General features: G+C 33.7%; 1 protein-coding gene across 1 annotated transcript in view; it reads right to left on the bottom strand.

Annotated features, from left to right (window-relative positions):
* The window catches only part of LOC114345178 (chitin deacetylase 1), a 97,200-nt gene that overhangs the window by 9,292 nt on the left and 63,821 nt on the right, over positions 1–24,087 (bottom strand). Inside the window, exon 7 of the mRNA XM_028296002.2 lies at positions 4,277–4,482. Coding sequence (XP_028151803.2) covers positions 4,277–4,482 — 206 coding nt within the window. The remainder of the gene's footprint in view (positions 1–4,276; positions 4,483–24,087) is intronic.

The raw sequence follows: 24,087 nt of genomic DNA, 5'->3' as shown, positions 1-24,087 counted from the left end.
AGACAATTTAGTGTGATTTTTAATTTCCAATAGATATCTTATTTAAAAGAAACTTTTTGGTTATTCTAAGGGACGTTCAGCCCTCGGTAATAATGTAATCTTTCATTCTGCGTTTAAATTTTTCAAAAATATTTATTAGTTTTCTCAGGATTCGAAAAAATTAATACATTTAAAATACATTGTCGCGAAATTTTGTTCTTACCCCCTTAAGGGTAGTAGGATAACGGAAACTTTAAAAACCAGTATTGAAGTCAAGGAGAACTATCTAGAGTCTAGAGTCTAGAGCAATAAAACTCCAAATAAGGTCCTGGATCCCGCGTACCAAAAAAGCTTATTAAGAGGAAACAGTAGCGATCAACAGGTAGCAAAAACGCATTCCAAGATTGCGGCTCTAATTTTGAATATTTTTTCGAGATATTTGGTACACTTATTCGTAATATAATAAAGAATGGCGGTACAGAGCCCAATTTGAAAAATATATTAATATGTGGAAATTACTCTGTAATTAAATACAATTTTAAAAAAACGAGCCTGTACCGCCATTAAGAAGAACAAAAAAATACACTTTCTTCAAATAAACTTTTTTATCCGATGCCTAGATTTTGTGCCATTTTGGAACTACTAAATTTTTTTATTTCATTAGTAGTTCCAAAATGACACAAAATCTAGGCATCGGATAAAAAAGTTAATTTGAAGAAAGTGTATTTTTTGTTCGTCTTAATGGCGGTACAGGCTGTTATTTTAATATTTTATTTAATTACAGAGTAATTTCCACATATTAATATATTTTTCAAATTGGGCTCTGTACCGCCATTCTTTATTATATTACGAATACGTGTGCCAAATATCTCGAAAAAATATTCAAGATTACAGCTGCATTCTTGGAACGCGTTTTCGCTACCTGTTGATCGCTACTGTTTCCCCTTAATAGCAACCTGAAAATTTGTTAATAGCTTAACGGTGTCTCGTCGGACAAACTTTGATGTATGGAAACCCTGGAATAGGGGAAATTTTAATTGTGGAACAGGTTACATGTTTCGAAGATCAGACTACGAAAACGTCCCATGTATTTTGTCGGACAGAACTTCCAATTGATTGTTACCCTTTCATTAAACTCTCAGGCAAAAATCAGACTGCTATTTACCACCATCATAATTCCTGTCATTTGACATATTTTACGTGCCGGACTTATTAAAATGCCCAATATATCTGTAGAACAAACATTTTTTTTTATTTATTATATAAAGTTTGCTATTAAATGAACTTAAAAACAACCTGCTAGTTTTCATATTCATAAACTTGTCAGGATGATACGTTGCACAGTTAAAATTTCCCCTGTTCCAGTGTTCCCGTACATCAAAGTTTGTCCGACTAGACACCGTTAAGCTATTAACAAATTTGGTATATTTTTTGGTACTTGAGATCCATGCCTATTATATTAATTTGTATATAATTTGCAATATTTTGAAATATTTTAAAAACGTTCAATATAATTTGTTCACGTTACCAAAACTCTTTAAAAAATATATTTAACACGTTTTAAGTGAATAATGAAAAAGTGATTTATTTGTGAGTAAGTGAGTAATTTTAAGCACCTACCTAAAAATATAAATATTTTAAATAAAATTAAACGTTGAAATTTTTGTATTGGAAAATTAAAATAACCTTGTGTCGGCTTTATTAGTAGTATCGTGCTTCTGTTCACTATATTATACAATTAGTTAATTGATTAAATTTTATTATTATTATTCTTACCCTAGCTGCATAATAATTTACATTTAATTTTCAATTTACTATTGTATTTGTGAAATAAGCCACAATTTAAGTTGGAAATTAAATTTATTAACGTTTCGACTTACACTTCTAAAATCTTATCAAAATATCAAAACATTAATAAAATATTTTTTTTACGGGAATAAAAGGCAGATATCGAGCACTGTGTTTATTAAATCTCGCCCAAGTATATTTTCACTCCTAGAGCATCATAAGGGGCATTTCGTCAAAACAGGAAGGTATCCCTAAATGTCATAAACATTTGTCTAATTTGGGGTGGCAAAATTAACATATAACATAAACTGGACAAAGGACAAGCAGATAAAAATTAATTGCCGGTACTATTTCTACGTCAGGTACATATTGAAGATGGAGGTACAAATTTGTACTAGGCGTAATAGACGTACCAAAGGAGTAGGTATGTCAACTAAAACTGTCAACTGTCACTGTCAGAGTATTAGTTGTTAAACTCATATGATACGTCTAAAGATGGGAAACAATCAATATAATGCAAATTTATACATTTCTATTTTTAAATTTCCCACCTCTACTAGTTTCATCTCTTTTTATCTCACCACTTAATATGTTTTCCATCTTTTGCGTTATTTTGCTGGTTATTAGCGCGCTCATCACTGTGTAACGCGCGCTGTTATTATTTGAGTTTTGAGTTCTAGAGTAGATTGTCCTAGTAGACCAGGGCGCATCTGTAAAAATATTAGCACATTTGGACGTTAAGAGGTGACTCAAATTTTTTTACAAAAATTGCTTGAAAAATAATCAAATAATAATATTTGAGTAATCCTCCCTTTAAAAAAGGTCCGGAACATTGTTTAAATAATCAAAATGTAAAAAATGAAGGAAAAATTCGATTTTTTTCTAGGTTTCTTGATTATAACTTTAAAAGTATTCATTTTCGAGAAAAGTTGTCCTAACATAAAAGTTGCGTAATTAAATTTCCTACAATATAGGATTAGTTAACAATTTAAAAAATAGTTACCCTTGTTGAAAAATAGCAATAATTGCGAAAAAAACATACAAAAACAAGTATTCGCATTTTACGTTTTTCAACTATTTATGCTACACTTAGGACCTTCATATTTCATCCAGAAAAACTTTATGATACAGTAAAAGAATACTGTAAATTTCATTAATTTTGCAAAATAAATTTTGCAATCCAGCTTTCGGAAAAAAAATTCATTTTTTCAAAATGTTACAGGACTGAAAATAAAGCAGATAGCAAGTTGAAATTTTTTTTCCTTATAGAATTGTACTGTACCTTTCATTTGCAATTTACAAAACTAAAATAGATTAACTACCACGGCGTCAGGAATTTTTTAAATAAACATTAATTATTGGTGCTACGCGCAGGACAGCGGATAGTTTGCTCTGATTGGGCATTTCAATGACCTTTGATAATGATTGATAAATTTTAATTTTTATTACATTTCGATATAAATAAATAAATTTGTTTATTACAAAATAAAAACACAAACTCTATCCTTTGAAATAACACTTTTTTTAGCAAAAACTTTCTTTGTTAATATATTTTAACTTAGAGAATAAAAGTTTATTATTTTTAAACATATGCAATTGTTTAAACAATATTTCACAAACAATAATAAAATTAGTTTGATTTTTGTGGAATTAAAATATTAAAATACAACAAAATATAGAGTAAGAAAATAATATATTAGATAAATATTGGAAGAAATTTTGGTGGAAATCAACTTGTGTGAATCGAACACCGATCTCCTGCGCGTAGCACCAAAAATTAATGTTTATTTAAAAAATTTCCTGACGCCGTGGTAATTAATCGATTTTAATTTTGCAAATTGCAAACGAAAGGTACAGTACACTTCTATAAACAAAAAAAAATTCAACTTGCTATCTGCTTTATTTTCAGTCCTGCAACATTAAAAAGAAATGAATTTTTTGTTGTGAAAGCTGGATTGCAAAATTTATTTTGCAAAATCTGTTAAACCGATTTTAATTAAATTTAGTGTTGTTTTACTATATCATAAAGTTTTTCTGGGTAAAATATAAAGGTCCTAAGTGTAGCACAAATGGTTAAAAAACGTAAAATGTGAATACTTGTTTTTGTATGGTTTTTTTCGCAATTATTGCTATTTTGCAACAAGGGTGACTATGTTTTAAACTTTTAACCAATTCTATATTGTAGAAAATGTAATTACGCAACTTTTATGTCAGTACAACTTTTGTCAGAAATGAATAGTTTTAAAGTTATAATCAAAAAACCAATAAAAAAATCGAATTTTTCCTTCAATTTTTGACATTTTGATTATTTAAACAATGTTCCGGACCATTTTGACTGGGATGATAACTCAAATATTATTATTTGAGTTATTTTCAAGCAATTTCTGCAAAAAAATTTGAGTCACCTCTCAACGTCTATCTCAAAACAGATGCGCCCTGGACATAGATATTTAGCCAGCCTATTTGTCTTAGAAAGACTAACAAAGAGATATAAAAATAGTTGACTCACCTGTCTTGTTGAAAAACTCGACTGTGAAGTTTACATACATTGGGCACACTACATGCTATTTCAGACTTTTCAAACCGCTTTTTGCAGCTCCATGGCTCAAATGTGTGTATTTTGTCTAGAGTTCTAGGCCGTTTCATCCATTCGATAGCTTGCCAATTGGTGACAAACCAAACATCAGTTTGTTTCAAAACATCAGATAGAAATTTCTAAAAAAGTAAGATGTTATATATTTACAAGTTATTAAAAAGAAACCCTTTCGGAATCCGATTCCGAAAGGGTTACAGTACAGCGGATAATCTTGTTACAGTCAGAACGATAATAGAGAAAGCCGATGAATGTCACTTGAACTTATACATTGGCCTCGTTGATTATGAAAAGGCATTCGACTCTATAGAACTTTGGGCAATAGAGAGAGCTATGAAAAACTGCAGGATAGCTTCCCGATACAGAATGCTCATACATAATATTTACAAGAAACTACCTACAGTTAAAATACAAATAGATGAGAAAACAAAGCTATACCAATCAACAGAGGAGTTCTCCAGGGAGACGTTATCTCACCAAAACTATTTACACTGGGACTGGAAGACGTGTTCAAAGACATTACCAAAGGAATAAATATTATTGGAAGAAAGCTGAGACATTTGAGATTTGCTGAGAACATTATAATATTTGATACAAGTTTCGAAGAATTATAGACCATAATGACGCAACTATTTCAAGCTTCGGAAAAAGTAGGTCTTAAGATGAACTTGGAAAAACAAAGACGAATACACCGAACATTAGAAAGATACCGACATAAATTTAGGAACAGTAACCGAATACATCTATCTGGGACAGATAATAAAAGTTAACAAAGAAAATCAATTCGCCGAAATTACCAGATGGATAAGATTGGCGGGGCAGGATTTGGAAAACTGAGTTGGATCTTCTTCTTCTTCTTGTAGTTCTTTCTCCTATCGGAGGTTGGCTATCATCACAGCTATCCGTACCTTATTGTCGGCTGCTCTGAAAAGATCTACTGAGCTGCAACTATACCACTCTCTTAAGCTTCTCAGCCAGGAAATTCTTCTTCTACCTACAGATCTTTTACCCTTTATTTTACCTTGCATTATGGGCCTTAATATCTCATATTTCGCACCTCTGGTAATGTGGCCTAAATATTCTAGCTTTCTTGTTTTGATTTTCTTTATCACCTCGCAATCCTTTTGCAGCCTTCTTAACACTTCTGCATTTGTAACTCGTTGAATCCATGGTATTTTCAAAATCCTTCTATAGCACCACATCTCAAAGGCTTCCAACTTCTTTATATTTTCTACTATTAGTGTCCAGCTTTCCATTCCATACAACAAAGTCGAGAACACGTAGCATCTTAAGGCTCTTATCCTCAGCTCCAGAGGAAGGTCTCGATTAACAAACATCTTTTTCATTTTTATAAATGCTTGTCTTGCAATTTCAATGCGTGTGCTGATTTCTCTACCTTGGTCATTGTTTTCATTTACCCAAGTTCCTAGATATTTTTAGTTATTCACTCTTTCTACTTGTTTTCCCTCGATATCCAACCGTCCTACTGTATGTTGCTTAGAAATAATCATGCACTTGGTTTTCTTAACGTTCATTTGTAGTCCATAGTACATACTGACTTGACGTAATCTATTTACTAATAGTTGCAGTGCATCTAGACTGTCTGCAAAAATAGCGGTGTCGTCTGCGAATCTTATTTTGTTTAAGTTGAATCTTGAAAAACACTACAATAAAACAATATTTGAAAGCCAGAGTTTACGATCAGTGTATCCTCCCTATACTCACGTATGGTTCACAGATATGGACACTCACCAAGGCCATTTGATAAAATAAAGGATTTTATCGTTTTTGATGAAATAGTAAAGGCACAAAGAGCGATCGAAAGACCAATGCTCGGGGTGAGACTTCTAGACAAAAAAACAAACAAATGGATTAGAAGCAAAACCAAAGTAAAAGACGCAGAGAAACATGCTGCCAAATTAAAATGGAGCCTCGAAGGACACAATACCCGACTGAAGGATAAAAATAGGAGTCACGACCATGTCAAGATCATGGTTAGGAAAGAGAAAAAGCGGAAGGCAACACATGAGACGGGCTAATTCCATTAAGAAGATTAGAGTACATAACTGGAAGCAAGTGGGGCATAATAGAAAACACTGGATTGAATTAGAGCTACTTAAAAATATTCATAAAGACAAAAATCCCTCTTAAAGTAAAAGTGACAAATTATGAAACAAGAAGAAAATTGAATGTCGAATGTCTTCACACTTTAAAAACAATTAGACCTGGGCGCATCTGTAAAAATATTAGTACATTTGGACGTTAAGAGGTGACTCAAATTTTTTTTGCAGAAATTGCTTGAAAATAACTCAAATAATAATATTTGAGTTATCCTCCCTCTCAAAAAGGTCCGGAACATTGTTTAAATAATCAAAATGTCAAAAAATTAAGGAAAAATTCGATTTTTTTCTTCGTTTTTTGATTATAACTTTAAAAATATTCATTTCCGAGAAAAGTTGTACTAATATAAAAGTTGCGTAATTAAATTTCCTACAACATAGAATTTAAAAATTAAAAAAATAGTCACCCTTGTTGCAAAATAGCAATAATTGCCAAAAAAACCGTACAAAAACAAGTTTTCGCATTTTACGTTTTTCAACAATTTATGCAAGACTTACGACCTTCATATTTCACCCAGAAAAACTTTATGATACATAAAAACAGTGCTATAAATTTCATTAAGATCGGTTTAATAGATTTTGCAAAATAAATTTTGCAAACCAGCCTTCGCAAAAAAATTCATTTTTTAAAAATGTTACAGGACTGAAAATAAAGCAGATAGCAAGTTGAAATTTTTTTTGCATATAGCACCTACTGCATATAGCACCTTTTGCGTACTGCACCTTTCACTTGCAATTTGCAAAATTAAAATCGATTAGCTACCACGGCGTCAGGAATTTTTTTAAATAAACATTAATTATTAATGCTACGCGCAGGACAGCGGATAGTTTTCTCTGATTGGGCATTCCAATGACCTTTGATAATGATTGATACCTTTAAATTTTTATTACTTTTCGATATAAATAAATTTGTTTATTGCAAAATGAAAACACATACTCTATCTTTTGAAATAACACTTTTTTTAGTAAAAATTTTCTTTGTTCATATATTTTAACTTAGAGAATAAAAGTATATTATATTTAAACATATGTAATTGGTTAAACAATATTTCACAAACAATAATAAAATTAGTTTGATTTTTGTGGAATTAAAATATTAAAATACAACAAAATATAGAGTAAGAAAACAATACATTAGATAAAGATTGGAAGACATTTTGGTGGAAATCAACTTGTGTGAATCGAACGAAAAATTAAAGTTTATTTAAAAAATTTCCTGACGCCGTGGTAATTAATCGATTTTAATTTTGCAAATTGGAAATGAAAGGTACAGTACACTTCTATAAGCAAAACAAATTCAACTTGCTATCTGCTTTATTTTCAGTCCTGCAACATTAAAAAAAATGAATTTTTTTGCGAAAGCTGAATTGCAAAATTTATTTTGCAAAATCTGTTAAACCGATCTTAATGAAATTTACAGTGTTGTTTTACTATATCATAAAGTTTTTCTGGGTAAAATATAAAGGTCCTAAGTGTTGAGTAAATGGTTGAAAAACGTAAAATGCAAATACTTGTTTTTATATGTTTTTTTTTCGCAATTATTGCTATTTTGCAACAAGGGTGACTGTTTTTTTAAATATTTAACCAATTTTGTATTGTAGGAAATTTAATTACGCAACTTTTATGTTAGCACAACTTTTCTCAGAAATGAACAGTTTTAAAGTTATAACCAAAAAAACCAATACAAAAATCGAATTTTTCCTTCATATTTTGACATTTTGATTATTTAAACAATGTTCCCGACCATTTTGAGTGGGAATATAACTCAAATATTATTATTTGAGTTATTTTCAAGCAATTTCTGCAAAAAAATTTGCGCAAAACAGATGCGCCCTGGACTAAATCACGCAACGGTCAATTAAATATTTTGGTCCAAATACAACCAATTGCCCATAAATTTTAAAAATGTCAAAAATTTTTATTTGTATAAAAAATTAGTTACTGCTTGGGTAAAAGAAAAAAGGGAGTTGTGTAACAATTTAATAAATTTAAATTATATCTACTAGATAAAAAAAACATAGAAATTAGATTACAAACTGTAAAAATAAAATAACGATTTGTAAAAAAAACAATAAAAACAATAAAAAAAAACAATAAACATAAACCTGCCAATATTAGACAGATTAAGTCAACAAGCATGTTTATGCTTTTAAGACTTTTCTTTACGTTTATTTTCGTGTAAGTAAACTGAAATTGTAAATTATTGTAATAACTATTGATTTGAATAAACGTATATTATTAATTTTGGAAGGTCTATTTCCAAAGTTGGTTTACTTAAGGCTGAAGAAGAAGAAGAAGAAAAAAGAAACTGAAAATTCAAATAATGATAGGCAACCAATATACAGTAGGCCCTCATATCTATGCTTCGTAGACCTAATAACAAACGCTTTTGATTTCATCCAGTTAGAGATGTCTTACATCTATTATAAAAGAGATATACCAATCAATATTATACAAACAATCGGTGTTTGAAGATATCAATTGTCCAGGGATACAGAAGAAAGAGGAAAGTACCATGGTGGAATAAAAACCTTACAATTCAAAGAACAAAAGTCAGATGAAAATTTCTCCAAAATATGAGGTGGATGGGATAAAGCTCTAACTGGATATAAAAAGGGACTGAAAAGGATAAAAATAAAATTATGGAGAACACATTGCAGATTGGAGGTAGAATATATTTATTGCAAAAATGTCAAGGCTCCACAAAGTTCTTTTTAAAGAAAGAACCTCAGAGAGAAACTGTAGCAGAGAACCTGGAACAATCATCTATATTTTGCATCACTGTGGGACACTAGATCACAGGTGGCTACAGATTCGTTAAAGCACTAAAATCACAGAATTTATAAAATATGATAACCTTTAAAAAATCTTATGACTACGTGCAGGAAATATAAACTTGAATTAATATTTGTTGTTATTTACTTACGATGCGTTTAAAATTTCGTAATTTCTTTTGCAATGTTTACATTTGATTTCATAACCGAGACATTTAAATATATTTAAACAAATTTCAAACAACGATAACACGATAACATATAAAATATTCCACTAAAATAACTAAAGCAAGCTTAAATTAACATCTTTAGATCTGGCGATACTCTAGGTCTCTTTATGATAAACCTAAACTAAATAATGCTACAGTTTACAAACAGTTTTTACTCAAAAGAGCAATTAGAAAAAATAAAGATGAATCAAAAAATCAAACACAAACTTTACCAAGTAGCAAGGCTCTAACCAAAACACATTAGAACTACACCATAGAAAATCACCAGTACTGCACTACTTCTATGGATCTCCAAGAGGTTTTAGCTGTATGACATATTATGTATATCCTTGACACACTCTCAGATATATTGCCTCCGACAGTTATGGTGTTACGACCTAGGCATCTATTCGTGTGTATTCTATATAATATAATATAAAAAAAAAAATAAAAAGGAATGCCGTATAGACCATCGCTACATTAACATGATCAAATATATCTACCAAAATGCAACGACTAGCGAAGACTGTCTGAACAACAAACAAATACATTCCACCACCTTTGGTGAGACACCACCTCACCAAAGCTATTCACAACCCTTTTAGAACACAGTTTTAAGAAGGCAGATCTAAACGAATATGGTATCAACATAATTGGAGAGAAGCTCAGTCATTTGAGATTCGTAAATGACATCGTCCTCATAGCCCAGTGGTCGGCAAATTTTTAGCCATAGAGCCAAATATGAACATTAAAACAATTTAAAAAAAAATGGGAGCTAAATCTACTTATTCAGTAAACTTTTATTACACTAAATAAAACTAAAGGTTAAGATAGTGAAAAGTGCTCCCAGTGATATTCCAAAAATAAAAAACCACATGTTCTACATCAAAAAGTATTCGACCAAAAACATTTTTAAACTCCTAGCCCCATCCATAACCCCCAAAAAATTAAAACGTGTTTTTTCGTTTTTTGGCGATATCTTCGTTTTTAATCTTCGTAGAAATTTCTATTTTCTTTCATTTTGTAAGGTTTTATTTATTACAACACTGTATTTTTTTGCGCAAAATCCAAAAATACATTTTTTTTTAAATGTTGATATGTAGAATCGAAAAGGGGAAGAACAGCAAACGTGAGCTTTTTTAGGTCATCATAAGAATCAGGAATACTATTCTAAGCGTTGAAAATGATCATGTCTTCCTTCTCAAGGTGATTCAAAGCAGACCACTTGTGTTGTGAACATTTTTTTCTTCTCCAATATTTCCAATTCAACACAAAGACGTCGAATTTAGAGCGCCGTACCTCCTTGTTCTTAAATCCAGAAATTGTATTTCAAAGCTATTAATGCCAATTTAGTCCAGTCGGGTTAGACCAGCGGTTCCCAACCTTTTTTCACTGCCGTACCCCTTGAGATAAATTTATTTCAAATTGTACCCCCAAGAAAAAAAAGTTGCAAGAACATTAATCATGGAAAGTAAATATTTACGCAAGAGTTTTTGTTATCTTTTATTTGACAATAAAGTTATTGTTCCAAAATTAGGCCTATATATGTTTCTAGTAAACTTAGTAAATTCTAAATACCAACTGTAAAAAATAATAACAAAGTAAATACAATATTTCTTATCACAAAAATCTACTAGAATTAGCAAATAAGTTTATTGAAAAAAAAAAGAAATCAAAATTATTCTTAAAACAAGTCAAAACTCTTTTAGTGTGACCCTTGGGCCTGTTTTGTTGCACATAATATTTTGAAATCAATATCAAAGGTTGATAAATACACTCTTAAATCAGGACTTGCATTTAGCTTATTCCTATACTTATTCTTAATGAAATCATAGGAAGAGAACGATCTCTCAACTAGTTCTGTGTTTGTAAAAGGAGGTAAAACCAGAAGGGCTTTTGTGGCTAAGGGTCCATATTCATCCCCAATGCTCACCCAGAATTGTCCAAGGGGTTTCTTCTTGAACTCGGATTTCAAGGAGGAGTCACTTAAAAGTTCTAGGAGCTTTTCCATCTCATGAACGGTCAATGTAGCAGTCTTGACGTTTTCTTCATTGAAAGGATCTGCAATCCAGTTCTCTCCGTCACCTCGTTTAGGAAAATACTTTCTAAAAGAGTCCTTCAGGTTTGTCAAATGTGTCACTATTTGATGTTTCACTTTGTCAGATATGGGCAGATTATTGTCACTCAAGAAATCATGAAGCGTGCCAAAAACTTCAGCTTGATTGTTTTGAATACAGGTTTTCCAAAAATCAATTTTCTTCAGCATGGATTCAATTTTGTCAGCAACTTTGAATACTGTAATTGAGCTGTTCTGTAACTCTAAGTTGAGTTTATTGATCTGAGAAAAAATGTCAGCTAAATAAGCAAGCTTTTGAAGCCAATCACTATCATGAAACTTGGAGGCTAAATAAAAAGGATGCTCTTCAAAAAATACTTGCAGTTCATGTCTGAGCTCAAAAAGTCTTGTAAGAACCTTCCCGCGAGATAGCCACCTTACTTTCTTGTGCAAAAGCAACGTGGAGTGAATGCCACCCATACCTTCACAAAGCACTTTGAACAGTCTGGAGTTTGTTGCATTGGCTTTAACAAAGTTGACTACTTTAACTGCTTCATTGAGAACATCATTCAAAGAAGACGGCAACTTTTTGGCTGCAAGACTCTGTCTGTGGATGCAACAATGGCTCCATGCTACGTGGGGGCCACTTCTTTTACGCGCCCTTGAAGACCGATATATATATGCCAGACATTGATTTTCCTCCGTCAGTGCATATACCACACAATTTACCCCAGTCTATTTCTTTTTCACAGAAGTAGCTATAAATCACAGTAGCTATAAATCACATTGAACACATCTTCCCCTATAGTACGCTCAGTTAATGCATGGCACAGCAACAGATTTTCTTCAAACTCCTTGTTGGGATTTACATACCTTGCATTAACAAGTAAGATTGTTAGGGCAGCAATGTCCGTACTTTCATCAACTTAGATGGAAAAAAAATCACTCTCTTTTAATTGCTGAACCACTTTTTCTTCAATGTACTTAAAAATGTCTTGAATTCGCCGTGAAACTGTGTTGTTTGACAGCGGGATGGAGTTCACCTTACGAACAAAGTCCTGACCAAACATACACTGAACAGCATCTTTTATACAAGGGGCTATCAAATCCTCACCTATTGTGTGGTTTTTACCACTTTTTGCAATATGGTAGCTAATTTTGAAAGAGGTTTCCACAGCATTTTCATTATCTCTATTAACTGATGAGAAATAAGAAGAAACCACGCCATCTTTCCCATAATTTTTTGAAAGTCGTTCAAAATAGGTAATTTCTTTATTTTTGTGCTGGGCGTGTTTGGATTCAAGGTGGCGCAAAAGTAAGGAAGGTTTCATGCTACCATTACCTAAAACTTCTCCACAAACAACACATAGTGGGTTTTTACTTTCCTCCTCTCCAGTAAACGAAAAGCCATATTTCAAGTACTCATTTGAATATTTTCGTTTCTTTGAGGAAGTTCCAGTACTAGTACTAGATTTCTGAGGTTTACTATCACTGGTACTCACACAAGAAGAATGTTCTGCTGCTGAGTCCCGGGACGTACTAGGCTTGCTAAGCACCTGACTTGCCGTATCAGTCTGATTTGTTTTAAACGATCCAGTTTTTAACCACTTTTCCATCTTCTTGATTACAGTTAAATCGTTTACAAATCAGTCAAAAACTAACACGCACAATAAGCAAGTAAAAAGTAAACTGAACATAAAATCACGTAATGATTTATCACGTAACGTACGACAAACACATAAAGTCCGCCATTACCAAATATTTTCGGCGTACCCCCAACCAGGCCGTTGCGTACCCCAAGGGGTACGCGTACCCCAGGTTGGGAACCGCTGGGTTAGACGAATAACAGGCCTAACCTTGCATTAGGAGCTGTCCCAAATTTTATTTTTCTAATCTTTAGGAAGGGTCAATATTAGTATAAATTTAAAATCTCGACTGAATTCCACCGTTGCGTTAGCCGCCATCTTGATTTTAAACGAGAACCGTTTTTGCTCAATATCTCCGCCATTTTCATTTTTTTGACAAAAAGTGTAGAAACTGAAATTGTTGAAAATACGATTTTCTATAATTTCATTAATTATAATTTTTTTCGTGCGGTTGATATTTTCCGAGTTATGAGGGGAAAATAGTGAGAGTTGGAGCATAATTATTGAATTATCTCGTTTATTATTAGTTTTACAACAAATATGCGCCTATACAAAAATGAAGGGAATTAAATTCTACATAATTTTGATCTCTTTCATTTTTTGCTGAAATTAATATTTAAGGTAGTACGTATGCGGTAATGGCGCGAGCGTAAGACCGGATTGATTTTATAGCAATTGTTTTTGTTCAATATCTACGCCATTTTCAACTAAAATTGTTCAAAATAACATTTCCTACAATTTCTTTTTAACAATTTTGTTCATGCGGTTGATATTTTCCGAGTTACATGGGAAAATAGTAAAAAGTGGTGGGGGAAGCATAATTATTGAATTGAATTTTGTTTCCGAGCTGCCCCAAATTTTATAATTCTATCCTTTAGCAGAGATCAATAGTAGTGTAAATTTAAAATCTCGACTGAATTCCGCGGTTGTATTAGCCGCCATATTGATTTTAAATGAGAACTGTTGTTGTTTAATATCTCCGCCATTTTCAAGTTTTCAACCTAAATGGTGGAAAATAAAATTGTTGGAAATGCAATTTCCTACAATTTCTTTGGCACAATTTTTTTTATACGATCAATATTCTCCGAGTTAAGGGGGAAAATAATGGAAGCGGAGGGGAAGCATAATTATTGAATTGTCTCATTTATTATTAACTTTACGACATAATTGTACATAAACAAAAATAAAGAGAATTATATTTTATACAATTTTTGAAACTTCCAATGAAACATCAACCAAACTAAGTATATAAATGACATAAAAAGACATTATATGCATTAAGTTCACTTAATTTTATTAACTAGTGGGTTTGATTGGTTGAATTTGTCTGTCGATATTTTAAGTTTTATGTCAGCTAATATATCGTGATGTTTCAACAATTTTTTTTTTAAATTTTGGACCCTGTTGGGGGGGGAATTTTCCCATTTCCCCCCCTTGTAGACCCGCCACTGGTTCTCTCGAAAAATTGTAGTAAATCGTAATTGCAACAATTTCAGTTCTTACACTTTTTGTCGAAAAGTTGAAAATGGCGGAGATATTGAACAAAAACAATTGCTTTAAAATCAATTGGGTGTTACGCTCGCACCTTTACCACATACGTACTACCTTAAATATTGATTTTATCAAAAAAATGTACGGCATCAAAATTGTACAAAATTGAATTCTCTTTATTTTTGTATAGGTATATATTTGTTGTAAGACTAATAATAAACGAGATAATTCAATAATTCAATAATTATGCTACAACTGTCACTATTTTCCCCTCATAACTCGGAAAATATCGACCGCACGAAAAATATTATAATAAATGAAACTATAGATCGCATTTTCAACAATTTTAGTTTCTACACTTTTTGTCAAAAAATTGAAAATGGCGGATATATTGAGCAAGAACGGTTCTCGTTTAAAATCAAGATGGCGGCTAACGCAACGGCGGAATTCAGTCGAGATTTTAAATTTATACTAATATTGACTCTCCCTAAAGATTATAAAAATAAAATTTGGGGCAGCTCCTAATGCAAGGTCAAATGCTATCCCGACTGGGCTAATTTCAAAAGAAGAAAATTTCAATTCGGTTATCGTAGTATTAAGAGGATTTTTGACAAAAATACTAAAGTTTGTAAGTTTAATAAAAGCTAATTTATCAGAATAAGATATAGAGGTAATATTTTTCCTACCAAGTTTTTTTTTAAGTGAAAATAATATTGCGCTTTCCGTGGATATTTGTGCCAGAGCCGCACCTAAGGAGTCAAAGAGCCACACATGCAGCTCCGGAGCCACACTTTGTCGACCACTGTCATAGCCGATCGTATGGATGATGCAATAATATTGTTGAACCAATTATATCACGCTTCACTATAGGTCGGACTAAAGATTAACATCAACAAGACGCAAATAATGACTAATCTGGTGCTAAATCTTAATATTGTTGTTGATGGAATGGATATTGAGCAGACTGCATCTTATAAGTACTTGGGACATGAAATTCGGTTGGGAAGAGATAACCAGACGTGCGAGCTCCCACGTCGCATAGGATTAGCCTGGGCTGCGTTTGGTAAACTGAACTATGTATTTAAATCGGACTTACCCATATGCCTCAAAAGAAAAATATTTGACCAGTGTGTGTTGTCTGTACTTATTTATGGAGTCGAAACATTAACACTAACAAAAAAAGTAGTGAACAAGATTCGCGTAACTCAGAGGGCTATGGAGCGCCAGATGTTGGGTGTCTCCCTGAGAGACCGAATCCCAAACGAAGAAATACGCCGTAGAACAAAAACAACATACGCTGTCGAAAAAATCGCATCGCTTAAGTGGAATTTTTGCAGAACACGTCGCCAAATTGTCAGACAACCGATGGACAAAACGTATTGTCGAGTGGATGCCGCGAGAAGAAGTATTACGGAGCAGAGGACGCCCACTAACTAGATGGGCCGATGATTTAAAGCATGTTATCGGTAACTGGACGCAAGCCGCACAAAACAGAGAGAGATGGAAAGAGCTGAGGGAGACCTATGTCCAGCAGTGAACGAGTACGGGTTATTGATGATGATGATGACCTAGGTGTCCACAAGGGAGACAATAATCATGCACTTATATTTATTTTTCATGAGGGAATAAGCGGTAGAGTGGGCAATGAAATATCATATCGCTTGCTTAAAGCAGTCATCTTTGGAATGACAAACAAAAGGAAATTGATTGTATGGAGTGACAACTGCGCAGGGCACAATAAAAACATAATGATGTTGTTTTTGTGGATCTAACTTGTTGTAAATGGTTATTTTGATTAAATACACCACAAATCCTTAGTTTTAGGATACTCGTATTTGTCATGAGCAGAGCTCGGGAAATATGCAAAATGCATATTAAGTGCATATTTGCATATTTTGGATAAATTTTATAAGTGCATATTTATGCATTTATTAAAATTGCATATTTTCAGACTTTTTTTGCTTCAAACGATACCAAGAGAAAAATTTTTAAAGAGAAAAAATGGTCTCAGATCTAAACAATAAATCTGAAAATTCTAGTGGAACCACTTTTTGGCAAATAACATCTTTCTCTCTGCCTTTGACAATTTATAAGAAAAGAGACGACAGGCACTCGACAATATGAAGTCACATTTTGTTAGTGAAAAAAATTGTTATCGGTAAGCGATGCTGCACCATATGAGCAAAGGTGGACAACATTTAAAAATATTTTTTTCAAAGGGCCTAGCCGGGTAAGATGAGGAAAAGTGCCCCCAACTCGATTCGAAATGCATATAGGTCAAAGTTTGGCACATATAGAGAAACTCAATTTCTGAAATTTTTAGCCCCCTAGGTGGTCACGTGACCCATCTAGAGCCTAATTAGGCTTTTTATGTTTTTATTTTTTATCGTAGCCGCATCGAGAGCTACCGAAAAACTTTAAATAAAAAAGTTGAAAGCGTCAAAAAGTTCTGTCCGAAAAAATTTTTATTTTTAAATTTTGGCGGGAAATTCCAATTTTAGAACGATTTCAAAATTTTAAATAAATATAAAAAAATAACTAAGACATTCGTTCTTACGAAAAAAATTTATAACGTGTATTTTTGCATAATGTGTCACCCTGAATTTTTTCAGATTTTTAAAATTGGTGAAACGTACTTTTAAAAATAAAAAACCACATATTTTCGCTTTTTTTTTCGCTTTTTGATACAATTTTATACAGGGTGTTTAAAAAAGATAACACCGTAACTAGGATAGGTAAAAAACTGAAAAATAATTGGGGTTTGCCTAACAAAAAATTTTTGTAATGTATCCATTTTTAAGATACAGGGCGTTGAAGAACACAAAATTTTACACATTTTTTACGATTTTGCCGGAACTACTGGCAACATTCTAATAAAATTTGGCAGGTTTTAAGAGGAAGTTATTGTTAATTTTTTGACATACAATTAAGAATTTTATATTCATCATTGGCGTGCATACGGGTAATGGTATGGATTTTTAAAGAAGAAAATATAGTACGCCATTGACATATTTGAAATTAATAATAATTTTTGAATTCCTCATCCAATTTCAGACAAAAAATCTTTCTACCCTTTTTTTCATACGACGCGCCGTTTTCATGCAAACAATAAAATATCTTAACGCTTCCAAAGTATTGGAATTAAGTTTTTCTATGGATGTACTACATAATATGAGTATATTATAATTAATGTACATGTATAGAAACTTACATAGAAATTCGAATACTTTGTAAGGGTTAAAATATTTTATTTCTTGCATAAAAATGGCGCATCGTATGAAAAAATGGGAAGATAGATTTTTTGTCACAAATTGAACGAGGAATTAAAAAATGATTGCTAATTTGAAATATGTCGGTGGCGTACCTTCTTTTTTTCTTTAAAAAGTTCAGACCATTACCCGTATGCGCGCCAATGATGAATATAAAATTCCTAATTGTATGTGAAAAAATGAACAATTAACTACCTCTTAAAACCTGCCAAATTTTATTACAATGTTGCCAGTAGTTTCGGCAAAATCGTAAAAAATGTGTAAACTTTTGTTTTCTTTAACGCCCTGTATCTTGAAAATGGATGGCATTACAAAAATTTTTTATTAAGCAAACCCCAATTATTTTTTAGTTTTTTACCTATACTAGTGACTGTGTGACCTTTTTTAAACACCCTGTATAAAATTGTATCAAAAAGCGAAAAAATGCGGTTTTTTATTTTTAAAAGTACGTTTCACCAATTTTAAAAATCTGAAAAAATTCAGGGTGAAAGATTATGTCAAAATACACGTTATAAATTTTTTTCGTGAGAACGAATGTCTTAGTTATTTTTTTATACTTATTTAAAATTTCAAAATCGTTCTAAAATTTGAAATTCCCGCAAAAAATTAAAAATAAAATTTTTTTCGGTCAGAACTTTTTGACACTTAAAACTTTTTTATTTAAAGTTTTTCGGTAGCTCTCGGTGCGGCTACGATAAAAAATAAAAACATAAAAAGCCTAATTAGGCTCTAGATGGGTCACGTGACCACCTAGGGGGCTAAAAATTTCAGAAATTGAGTTTCTCTATATGTGCCAAACTTTGACCTATATGCATTTCGAATCGAGTTGGGGGCACTTTTCCTCATCTTACCCGGCTAGGCCCTTTGTTACTTGTTTAGCACACGCCTTAAATAGAGTAGCAGAAACTGGAAGGACAGAATTTCCAATGGTCAGTACCCTTGTATCAAATATAAGTAAATATTTTTAAAAGCCCTTCTGCGAGTAGATGTGTCTAAAGATCGTTTACCTAATCTGTAATCGTAAATCGTGTAAAGATCGTAATGTTATAAAACAAAAGTTTAAATGTTTATCTTTTAAATTGTATAGCTGTTTGTAGATTGTTTTCCTTAAGGTTCTACCTTCTATCTAAGGTTGGATATCAATATGGCAATTATATTTTACTTACTGTAGCTCTAAATAATTGGTTAGAGTGTTAGAGCTTAGACTAAACCATTCCCTTAGATTTCGTTTTTATTTTGCCTTTATAAACAAACGCAGCAGACTATAACGAGGACCTTTTCTAAATATTTAAGCTTCCGTCTCTTAATAATTGTCTCTATAATTTCTTCTCTCTTATTAACCATATCAAGGACCTTAATATTGCTAATTTTGTCTACCCATGATATTCGTAGTTTTTTTTTGATAGCACTAACGCTCAAAAGCTTCCGATATAATATCTAATTGCTTCAATATTCAGGCCTTAGATCCGTGGAGCAAAGTTGTAAAAACGTAGCAGCAGATTTAGTAGATTGGTAGAATATTGTAGATTTGTACTTACAAAGAGATTACAGAATTAATAAAAATAATGAAACTTAATGAATATATATTTCCATTATTCATGATTATTCTTCTTTTTTCAATTAAATAATTCTGTCACATTAAGCTTATTTCAGCTATTAATAATGATAGTGTAGCGTGATTAGTGTAATTACTTCTAATTACAATAAAACTAGCGGTTCGTAATTTATATACGACTTTATTTATATAAGTTACAGACGAATTTATCTTATACACTAAACTTATTCACAAAATATGCCCGTATTTATACCCAGTTGTTATTCTGGAACAATCGACTCCCATCTCGAGCTATCGGCTTGTTCCGCCTACGTGACGTACCTTCCAGAATTCTCCGGCGAGGCCTAGCACATCCGATTACGTCATTCTCGAGGTGTTTACTGTTATACGGGGATCGGCCAAGATTTCTCTTCCGCTACACTGCTCCCCTCTTAAGATCTGAGCGTCTCGATCAGCAACTCTAAATGAAGGCCCAGGATGGCGGAATCTACACGACTCTCCAGCTCTGCATACACCCTTCAAGAAGAAATAACAGTCTACTGTCTTTGAAGGGTACGACATCTTCGGGTTCATGCAACACACAGTGATTTGTACACCAGTTCCTCTGAAGACCACTTCAAGCATGCTTCTCACAATCTTCCAATCCAGATTTTCTACTGCATGGCCTATTTTTGGTAAAGCCAAATTTTTGACGTCATAATTACACACGATTTTCTTCAAATTAGTTAGAACACGCCATATGTTCTCGTAGCTTGGCGTGTCCGTATAAGGCTTTCTGGTCACCATATACAGCAAAGATCGAGGACCATCTTCCAATCGCAGTACTCTTCCAATTTTAGGCTGCTGATTTCTTAACTCGTCCAGGCGGCCGAACTTTCTATTGAATACGGACGATATTCCTTTAGTCATCTCGAGGTCTTGGGCAACACAGTGGGCCAGAGAGACGTTTTCTGGAACACCAAACAGATCTTGCTGAACTTCTGTGGTCACGCCGAATCTAGCACTCTTTCTCGCTGCGTAATTTGACATAAATTGATTAAAACTTGGCTGTGCGACATCTTTCATCTCCTGTTGGAGGACTCGTGCTTCTTCTGTTTCATTTGAGCCAGCGTATGGTGCAAGACGATTTATGTGAATAACTTTTGGTTTACCGTTTGGCAACTTCTTAATTCTATATATTACGTCATTTATTTTCTTCTTAACTTCATATGGACCTTCCCATTGTCTTTGCAGTTTAGGACATAAGCCTCGACGACGTTGCGGATTATAAAGCCAGACAAGATCACCTACTTCGAAGCTTTCATTCTTGCATCGAGAATCATATTGATCTTTCATTCTGTCACTGGCTATCTGGATGTGTTGTCGGGCAAGTTCATGAATGTTGTTCATTCGTAATTTCAGGCGGTCAACGTAGTCTTTGCCTGCAACATGTTCCTCGGAAGGTCCGCAGCCAAACTCTAGGTCGCAGGGCAACCGAACTTCACGACCCAACATCAGGCAGGTTGGTGTTTGACCTGTAGTTTCATTTACGGCCGAGCGGTAGGCCATCAGGAATAAATGAATGTGTTGGTCCCAATCTCGCTGATGTTCAGATACAACTTTGGACAAGTGTTTACCCATCGTTCGGTTCATCCTCTCGACCATCCCATCTGATTGAGGATGCAGGGGTGTTGTTCTGGTCTTATTGACACCAATCAATTTACAAACGTTTTGGAAAAGAGCTGACTCAAAGTTTCGCCCTTGGTCGGAGTGGATCTCCAAGGGAACACCAAATCGGCTGAAGAATTCTTTAACAAGTACCTCTGCAACGGTAGCAGCTTCTTGATTTGGTAATGCATAGGCCTCGGTCCATTTCGTAAAATAATCCATGGCTACCAGGATGTATTTATTTCCAGCATCAGTTTCTGGAAATGGACCTGCAATGTCGATTGCTACTCTTTCCATAGGACTGCCAACATTGTACTGTCTCATGGGTGCTCTCTTTTTACCAACTGGACCATTACCGGATGCACACAGTTCACATTTCTGGCACCATCTTCTTACATCATCTTTACAGTTCACCCAATAGAACCGTTCTCGAACCTTTTGCAGAGTCTTCGTAATACCAAAGTGTCCACCTGATGTACCGTCATGCAACTGACGCAATACTTCTGACACTTTACTTTTAGGTACAATCAACTGAAGCTTAGATTCTGTACCATCATCGTTCTCAAAGGTTCTGTACAGAAGATCATCTTTTAGTATCAGGCAATTCCATTGGCTCCAGTAGGCCTTGACTTCCGGACTACATGCACTAATGTTTTGCCAACTAGGTCTCTCACCTCGACGCATCCAATCCAATACTCTTTTTATACATGGATCGTCTTCTTGGGCTTCTTGTAACTGTTGTGGCTGCCATTGCTCATTAACGACGGTAGTTCGTCTCACAGGGCAAAGCTGTTCATCTACTTTAAGCCGGTGATTACAACTTTCACTGCATGGCCGTATCGAGGAAGCATCTGTATTTGAACCAACTCTTCCAGCCCTCTTCATGCGTCTCTTCGGCATCGTGTCACGAATCACCCTCCGTACCATTTCCACCAAACGTTCATCTTTTCTCTTATCGCCTTTTTCCACGGTTATTACTCGATTGTTTCGTGAAGCTTGGCTAGCTGCTTCGTGTTCCAAGGCAATAGTAAGTGCTTCATCTAAAACTTTCGGTCTTGCTAGTCGTAAAGCTTTCTGTAGTTCACTATCTTTCAGCCCATTGACAAAGGTATCTACCGCAATTTCTTCTAAAACGCTGTCTGGCACCTCCGGATAAGCCAACCGCACCACACGAGCCACATCTGCTTCAAATTCTTGCAGATTCTCACTTGCTCGTTGACTTCTATTTCTCAGTTGTGCTTTGTATACTTGTTGTAGATGGGCATCTCCATAGCGTTTTTCTAGACGAGTGAACAAGGTCTGGTAACATTTTTCTTGACCCTTAGGAATTGATCTTAATATATCTGCAGCATCACCTCGCAAAGCAGCAGTCAAGGAAACAGCCTTTTCTTGTTCGGTCCAATGGTTGGCGGTCGCAATAGCTTCAAACTGTCTAAGATATATGGACCAAGAGGACTTTCCATCAAATGGTGGTAATTTGAATCTCATATTATGCGACGTTTCGTCTCTCGGTAGTTCATTTTTCACTAAAGGATCTAACGTTGCTGCATTAACTGATGGTTGTACTTTTGTATCGGTTATCCTGCTCTCTAGCTGTTTGATCTTTTCTTCTACGGTCTCTACACTTTTCTGCATCTTATCGAATGTTCTAGAAACTTCTTCAAATTTCTCATTGTTCTGTTTACAAACTTCTTCTAGTTTTTCGTTGTTTTGCCTACAGACCTCTTTAATTATTTGAGAAGTCTCATCGAATCTTTTAGCAACATTTTCGAATTTCTCGTCGCTTTTTCTACTAACTTCTTCAAGTTTCTCGTCGCTTCTTCTAGAAGTTTCATCGATCGTTTCAGAAACAGTTTTTAATTTCGATAAGATTACTTGTTCTGCTGACTGGAAGTGGAACGTCTTTGGGTCTTCTCCGTTCTTCGTGAGGACATCCTCGAGTCGTGCTTGTAGGACTATCTTGAGCCCACTGCTGTCCAGATCCCGTTCCTCGAGCTGTTCACGGAGCTGTTTTACTGTAAGTTCTTGTAGCAACATCTTTGGTCGGCACACACGTACTTTCCAAAATGTCTTTTAACAGTCTTTCCGAATACCGAACAATCAACGCACTTTAACTATTCCCGACGAATAAAGTCCAAAAGTATTTTAAAGTCTTTCCGAATACCGAACAATTAACGCACTCCGGTTATTCCCGACGAATAAAGTTCAAAAGTCTTTTAAAGTCTCTCTGTAATTCACTTATTTATATCGCACTAAGTTAACCGAACACCGACACCAACTGTAGCGTGATTAGTGTAATTACTTCTAATTACAATAAAACTAGCGGTTCGTAATTTATATACGACTTTATTTATATAAGTTACAGACGAATTTATCTTATACACTAAACTTATTCACAAAATATGCCCGTATTTATACCCAGTTGTTATTCTGGAACAATCGACTCCCATCTCGAGCTATCGGCTTGTTCCGCCTACGTGACGTACCTTCCAGAATTCTCCGGCGAGGCCTAGCACATCCGATTACGTCATTCTCGAGGTGTTTACTGTTATACGGGGATCGGCCAAGATTTCTCTTCCGCTACAATAGTACATTCTTTCACGGTTTTTGCGGTAAAAATTTCAACGGTTTTCCCCAAAAAGTGTTTCATTTTTTGGTTATTTCACGTTAAAATATTGCATTTGGAATTGAACGAATATGAACCTATTTTTCATTAGCTATAATTTTGCTTTTACCAGCTATAGAGACCTAAAATATACACATTTTTTTTCAATTTTTTGCGGGCTATTTTTTTGCTAAGAATGTTTTTTTCGACAAAATACTTGCTTTTTGAGTTATTTGCGAAAAACCGTCTAAAAGCGCGGTTATTTTGTTTAAAAAGGAACATGTTCACTCGCAAATAACTCGAAAAGTATTGACTTAATGAAAAAACTCTATAAAACAAAAGTTACTTAAAATTA

The sequence above is a fragment of the Diabrotica virgifera genome, chromosome 3 (assembly GCF_917563875.1).
Source record: "Diabrotica virgifera virgifera chromosome 3, PGI_DIABVI_V3a".
Taxonomy (NCBI): Eukaryota; Metazoa; Arthropoda; class Insecta; order Coleoptera; family Chrysomelidae; genus Diabrotica; species Diabrotica virgifera.
The sequence above is the reverse complement of the archived record's forward strand: the minus strand, read 5'-3'. Positions and strand labels throughout refer to the sequence as shown.